Source organism: Tribolium castaneum, chromosome 7 (genome assembly GCF_031307605.1).
Source record: "Tribolium castaneum strain GA2 chromosome 7, icTriCast1.1, whole genome shotgun sequence".
NCBI classification, from domain to species: Eukaryota; Metazoa; Arthropoda; class Insecta; order Coleoptera; family Tenebrionidae; genus Tribolium; species Tribolium castaneum.
The window spans coordinates 17,021,687-17,029,271 of NC_087400.1; the positions used below are offsets into that span (position 1 = coordinate 17,021,687).

The 7,585-nt window shown below is 29.9% G+C and overlaps 1 protein-coding gene across 1 annotated transcript; it reads left to right on the plus strand.

Moving 5' to 3' along the window:
• Positions 1-555: 555 nt before the first annotated feature.
• On the plus strand, positions 556-5,601 carry LOC103314187 (serine protease snake). Its single transcript, XM_008199413.3, has 7 exons — positions 556-714; positions 765-932; positions 980-1,071; positions 2,188-2,297; positions 2,351-2,768; positions 2,817-5,125; positions 5,176-5,601. Exons 1-6 carry the CDS (start codon positions 633-635, stop codon positions 3,039-3,041), a joined length of 1,095 nt encoding a protein of 364 aa, XP_008197635.1. The 5' UTR covers positions 556-632; the 3' UTR covers positions 3,042-5,125; positions 5,176-5,601.
• The last annotated feature ends 1,984 nt before the right edge of the window (positions 5,602-7,585 follow it).

Here is a 7,585-nt window from a genome sequence, read left to right on the forward strand (position 1 = left end):
TTTGTTTTGCATTAATTTGACGGTTCTCTCATTTTGACGGTATTCACAATTTAAATTAAGCGACACGTTACGTTCAAATTTCATTGGTGACGTGATAAACAACCATTTTTGAACACATTGTAGTTTTGAAACAGTTAATACAGGATGGAAATCTCAGTTAAAGTTAAGTTAAGTTAAAAAATTTGCGCATTTTTATGCCGAACAATTATCACAAAAAACATTTTTAGTTTTTAATTTATTGACATGGAAATTTGTAAGTTTCGTTTTAATTTTTTCTAGTGAAAACCAAAAGAACTATACGTTTTGAATTAAGACGTTCTTCGGGCACTTCTTTAAGGTTTTTAAGAATCTATTGGAAATTTCGTTCCTTTCAAATAAATTTTTACTATGAAGGGTGGTTTTACTGCTTTAAGATTACTATTAAAATTGTCGTAGGAATGTGAATTGAATGTTTACAATCAATGTGGTAGTTTATTGTTAATTCCAATCAATGCGAAATTTCGATTACGTCAATACGAAAAATTAATTTTGATTAAGTTTGACCAATGACCCCCAACTCATCTATTTTATAAGTAAATCCACCTACAGAGCGATTAATTGCAAATCCCTATCTTTGATATGTGCATTTGAAGATGAATATTAAAAGTGGTATCACACTCATATTATTATATTTTTGCTACAATTGTATGCCATATCAACAACACCAAGAAGGAGGTAAGTACAAATGTATGGAGTTTTGTTTATTCCGAATTTGTAACCAACAGATTTTTGTCGAAGGCATAATTCAAGTGAGATTGGCGAATGTGTGCGTATTTGTAATAAAAATTACAATAATAGTGACAATAACAACCTGTGTGGATTTTCTCCTTTTAATTATTCCCTAGTTTGTTGTCCATTAGTTTGGCAGGAATCTGGTTCAAGGAGTGAAAAAAGTAAGTAATTTGATTTAAAAAATTAACTAAACTTTGTCAAATTTTAGAATGTGTTGATTACTATTTACACTACGAAGCGGTTTACCCAAATGTTGATATCAATTTGGCAAAAGCTTTACCTCGAGAATTCCCTCATATGGTATGAGTCAAAAGTTATTGTAAAACTACAGATAGCTAAAACTAAGGATATGAAACGACGTTCAAATAAAACGTCCCGTCCTTGATAATTCCGTTATTGTCACCAGAGGCGCAGTTCCATTACCGTTCAAGTTCTCAGAGCAATGAATTTATAAAAATAGTTGTAATTAAATAACGATTGGCACAAGGCCAATAAAAAAAATACAGGCAGATAGAGCATCAAATTCTTAATAACAGGAGATAAAAATAGTGCGAAAATTATATTTCAAACTTTTACCAATTTGCATTCTGTCCTATATTTTTCAAAACCCTGTGAATACGGTTACAGATACAAGAAAAATGTCAGAAAGAAAGTTGTAGAGAATTAAATTTCCTTTAAAAAAGTCCGCGAGACCATATCCATGTCTTCAACCATTGAGGCCCTAAAATTATTCATAGACACTCAAGCGATGGATTTCCTTCATTTTGTGGGTGGTCAAATATTGGAAAATGAATTTATACCTAAACCGTTGAAGACAGACATATCGTGTTGCTGACTTTTTTGTAGCAAATTTAATTCTCTACAAACTCGTCTCTTTCACTTTTTTGTATCTTCAACCGTATTTGTTGTATTACTTGACCAAGGGCAAAATGAAGGAAATCCGTTACTTGAGGGTCTTTGAATGACTTTGGGGCCTAAATGGATAGAGATAAAAATATGGTCTTGCTGACATTTTTAAAACAAAATCTCCACAACTTTCTTCTAAACATTTTACTTGTATCTTTAACTATATTCGCAGCGTTATGAAAAATACGGGAAAAAGCATAGATTTTAAATTTAAAATAAGTTTTTTTCTCATGTTTCTCATGCAAATTTTTGTCCTCAGTTTTTCTGTCTGTTGATAATGCAAAGCTCAATATGTCTGCATTTTTTCCACGTAATTAGTGAACTGGTTGAATTTAAATTGATTTAAAACAATTTGTCACCGAGACGTTATAACGTTCGAAGCGCCCTCATTTTACTCTGCTGCACTGTTTTTTTTTGGGTACAGAATATCGTGCGATTTTGTATCTCGTTTCATCTCCTAAGTAATAGTATTAAGAATAGTAAAACCTTGTATATTTTTTTAATTTGAAGGCAGCGATTGGTTTTGGTGAAAAAACCAACATCTCATGGCTATGTGGAGGATCTTTGATAAGTTTCGACTTTGTTCTTACTGCAGCACACTGCATTCACACTTTGGATTAGTAACTATAAAAATATTTTAATAATAAGTGTTTTCATAATTTTTCTTTTTCAGTGGTCAAGTTAAATGGGTACGTCTCGGTGATTTGGACCTGAAAAATACAACAGAAGATGCCGATCCTAGAGATTTTGCAGTGACACGCATTTATGTCCACCCCAAATATAAATCTGCTTCTCATTATCACGATATTGCTTTGCTTAAAATAAATAGGTCAATTTCAATTATTTCACAGTACTTTCGTCCTGCTTGTTTACAAATAGAAGAGCGTTCTGGTGATCATTTGCAAGCAATTGGTTGGGGTAAAACTGATTTTTTTGGAGACACAAGCAGTCATTTATTAAAAGTGAATTTAACTACTGTGCCATATAAAGAATGTAAACAGAGATTTACTTCTTCGAGAAGACTCAAAGAGGGAATAAAGGATAAAGAGCAAATATGTGCTGGTGATTCTGAAGGAGGAGATACCTGTCCAGTGTGTACCTATATCAGCAATTTTGGTTAATTTTTTTTATTATTTTAGGGCGATTCTGGAGGTCCACTACATTACAAGAAACAACGATCTCTTTCGTTTCTTGGTTATGACATTGACGAACATTTTGTCGTAGTTGGTGTCACTTCGTTTGGGAAAGGCTGCGGTGTTCAAAATTCAATTGGAGTTTATACTAAAGTCATTCCATACTTAAATTGGATAGAAGACATCGTTTGGCCCACTGATCCCGTTGAAGATACTTTAATTTTTGATTAAAATTTTATTGAAACTTTTCTATACATTTTTGCAAGATTTGTAATTTCTTTTTTCATCTGTTTCACATTGTAATTTTGCGAAAAACAAGATGTAAATCGAAGTTAAGATTTTATAATGTTATCGCCGGTATTTTCTTATTAAACCGATAAATAAATATTTGAGAAGGAAACTGAAGCAACAACGTTATAGCAAAATCAATTTTTTAAAAAGTTTAGAAGTTTGGCCTGATACGACACCGAAGACATTGGTACAGTGCAAAAAATATGCGTTTAAAAGCTTTTATTTAACTTGCTTTGTTGTTTTTCTGTCTGTCTGTTTCATATTTTTGGAACCAAGTTTGAAAGGGTTCCCGTTGTCCCAATAAATTGAAATTTTGCATACTTACTTAATCTGCGTGACAATGAAATCCTATGTGGTTAAATACCCCCTAAAGGGGTTAAATAGGGTTTAACGGTATGTTGGTTATTGGGAAATATATATTATTACCTAATCATTTTTATTATGTTTTGTCGCTGTTTTTTGAAATTCATTTACCTTGGACGATAGAGTATAGATACAGGATGTTCTTTTAATGCTATCAGCTGATTTCTACCACATACCATTAAACAATTTTGCACATAGCAGCAAAATAATGGTATTACAATAAAACGGCGAAACTAAATCTCAGGGCAAAAGACGTTTAGAATCAGTAAAGACTACAAAACAATAAATAATAAAAATGTTTTTTTTAGAAAAAAGCCTTTATTTAAAAGATGCATTAAAAAGTAGAAAATAACGTTTTTCTATCAGAGGAGAATATTTTTGCTTATAAATTAGTATTTTAAAATTCATAAAAACGTTGAGAACGGTCATAAGTCATAACAATACAGCATTACAGAATTACTTTCTTAAATTGAGCAGTGTTCCCACCAAGCGCATTGCGATTTTTTAATAATTTGCCCACAGACGCACAAAATTGTAGAAAAAATTAAATAACTTTTGAACGATTAAAGCAAATTGCAAAAACTAGACTAATTTATAAAGCCTAAAAAAGTCCAAATTTAAATATGTACAAATATACAGTAGGAAATACCACAGCGAATCTTCTCCTGGAAAAATTCAGTCACAAATTGACTCACTCTGTATTTCATATTCATTTTCTAAATTCTTCAGTTTTTCGTTTTACTGTTTTATCATTTAGTTTTCTAATGCCTTAATGTTCTTACTTTTCTGTTTTATAATTTTTTAATTTATCACTTTTTCAGTCCTTTAGATTTACAAAATTTTAATCTTACCGTTTTACTATTTTTTTTAATACTAGTTTTTAATTTCTTATTAATTTTTTTCAGTCTTGAGTGTCCACAGTATCAAGATTCAGTTTATTAGTGTTTTTCTACTTCTGAAGATTTCTTACGCTTAAATTTTAATAAATAGCATAATAAAATTAGAAACAGTAATAAACACTAATTAAGTATAAATTTTTCTAAATACACTTTAGGAGTCGTGGAACAATTAGTTATAGCAACAAACTTTACAAAAAATGTACTGACTCATACTACAACTTAACAATAAAAGTATTGCTAAAAAATATTAAAATTTTCCAAATATTATTTACTGAAATAAAGTTTTGGAAATGTTGTTGTTGGAAATGCTAAAACACATTAATGATAATGATAATCTCAAATTTAATTTAATTGATATGCGACCTTTATCTATAGTTAGCCACTTTTTACGAATAAATGTCTTGTAAATAAGCGTAATTAACAATAAATTCCTTTATTTTTATTTCACATTCTAAAAATAAACATTAAAAGTCTTTTATAGTACTTATAGTGCGACAACTACATTAATTTTCCACCTGTATAGACGTAACAAGTGAGTTTGTAAATTAAAAAAAAGTTTTTAGTGGCTTGAGGAGCATATACAATAACTAGGTACACTTTCAGTGAAACACAATATTTGAGTACATTTTCCTTATCACTTTAATATTTACTTAACTTATCAAAACTTGCAATAACAATCATTCATCACATGGAACAGTCACCAACGATAACCTTTTATTCGCTCAAATCCACCCAAAATGGAGAAACCAAAGTTAGACACTGGTAAGTCTTAATTCTAAAACAAAACAACTTTTAATTATTGTATTTCGCAGGCAGAAAGTGTGGCATCATTATTGTATCAGTGACAATTACTATTATCTTGGCAATAGTAATAGCCGGTGTTTGCGTGAGATTTCTGTTGGAAGGAAAAGTTCAACAAGTGATTTTAATCATTTTGATCTGTGTTTTAATCACTGTGGGTATGACAAGTTTGATTGTTTTGGAGGTACGAAGGAGGAGAATTCGGAGAATAAAGAAAGCAAAAAGGGCAAATTATGTAACAGCACCAACAGCACCACCGATGGTTGATTCATCCACTTGGAAGTATTCGAAAAATTACAGTCAGAGGACCACTATGCAAGCGTAGTTTGTGCAATTTGAGTGTTGTGTGTTTTTTTATTTATTGAAAATTGAACGAAATTTGAGTGATTGGTGTGTTATTTTCTAAAGTGGATTAATAGTAAAAATATTGAATTGAAGTATTATCTTAACTTATCATTTATTGCAGCTCAGTGAAGATAAATTGATTATTTGATACAAAATATGTAACTATAAACTACATTAGAAACTTTTTAATTTTGAAAATAGCTAGAGCTTTAAAATTTCGTATATGGTCTAAATCGACCATCTTGAGTTCAACTAAATTATTTTCAAAATTGCTGAATTTTTGCAATTGGCGTTAACTTTAAGCTTTTAAATAGTAACCACCTATTTATATTGCATTTTTGAATTCACTTTTTGAGACTAAGTAAAATGTATCTTAGTTTTTAGTACTTATCTTATTTTTATACACATTTTTCTTTGCAGGGGTTTACTTAAAATATCACAGCTCGTGAACCTTTTGTAATAAGTGAATATTTCTTTTTGCATTTGGTAGCTAAAGGTTCGAAAGATCTTTTCAAATCTTTCAAATCTTCAAGGTTGTTAACTGTCAAATTGCAAGGCTATTATGATTTTTTTGAAAATGATGATTAAAAATGATTATAAATCAGTTTTTTTTATAATGGGATGACTTTGTTTTTTCCATGATCATAAAAAAAGAACATTAAATTTTATGCAGACTATTATTAACATCTTCAATCTCTATCTCTTACAGTTTTTGAGATAATTGCAAAAAACAGAATTTTAGCTCATTATTTTCATTTTTAATCAAGTAAACTTTCGAATAATAGCATATAATTATGCTATTAATTAAAAGAAATGTTTGATTTGTTCACCATTTTCATTCAAGAAGCTTAAAATTCGATGACTGAGCTATTTACATAATTCACTGAGTTATAATAAACCATATTTAAATATTATAGTTTTACTGTTTATTCGATAATGAACCAGATAAAAACTAAATAAAATATTAAAGTTTGACAATTTTGTTGACCAATTTGCAAGGTCTACTTGGATTAACTATAAAAATTACGAAGTAAAATCTGTTTGTTGTGTTTTTTTTTAAACTCTAAGAGACAGGCATAGGACGTATAAAAGTCAGCATAAATATTGATATTCTTTCGATTGTCGTTAAGAAAATAAAGTCGTTTTATTTGAAAAAACAAAGTTATAGCTGTTTTTTTGTGAACCATTTAAAAAAAAACTAGCCGTGAATTTTGACAGTTGACAATTTTGGAAATTTTAGAAACTCTTCAAACGTTTGGTTTTACCGAAAGCAAAAAAAAAATATTCACTTATCGCAACGGGTTTAAAAGGGTTATGATATCTTAGATAAACCCTATTTACTATTTAAAATTTCAAAGTTGACGCCAATGTCTCGTAGTTTCGGAAGTTCAGCCATTTTTAAATAATTTGGTTGAACACAGAATGATCGATTTGGATTGTATACAAAATTTTAAAGTTCTAGCTATATTAAAAATTAAAAAGTTTCTAATGTAGTCCTTTTAAAAAAATCACCCTATATACTTTTAATACATAAAACAAACAAATAGGGGTACTTACATATTTTTTTAAGCGATAAGGTGGCATTATCTTCTACAATCCGCAATTCTCCTGATCCCGGTTTACCGACTGATTCCTTTTTTTTCTCTTTTTAAAAGCTATTATTTAACTTGCTCTGTTGTCTGTCTGTCTGTTTCATATTTTCCGAGCCAAATTTGAAGGGGTTCCTCTTGTCTAAATGAATTGAAATTTGAGACGCTTACGTAATCTGCGTGACAATGCAATTCTGTATAGGTAATTTTGTATAAGTAATTACCCCCTAAAGGGGTTCAGTGGCGATTCAAACTTTGAAGTTATGCTCACAAAGGTATAACAAACACACGCGTTATGTTGGTTGCTCACCGCTCATCGTTAAAAATGAAGAACTCTTGAATTTATCAGAAATTTAATAAAATAATCATAATTTTTTTCCGAATTGTAACCAGGTCTGCACTACATTCGATTGTTTTTCACATGAAGTTCTTATTAAAGTAAACTATTATTAAACACTTACCTACACTGGATCTGTCGTTACCACTG

Coding starts and splice junctions, on each gene's coding strand:
- LOC103314187 (XM_008199413.3), top strand. CDS start 633: ATGAATATTAAAAGTGGTATCACACTCATATTATTATATTTTTGCTAC. Junction 715..764: donor TCAACAACACCAAGAAGGAG/GTAAGTACAAAT, acceptor TGTAACCAACAG/ATTTTTGTCGAAGGCATAAT. Junction 933..979: donor TGGTTCAAGGAGTGAAAAAA/GTAAGTAATTTG, acceptor GTCAAATTTTAG/AATGTGTTGATTACTATTTA.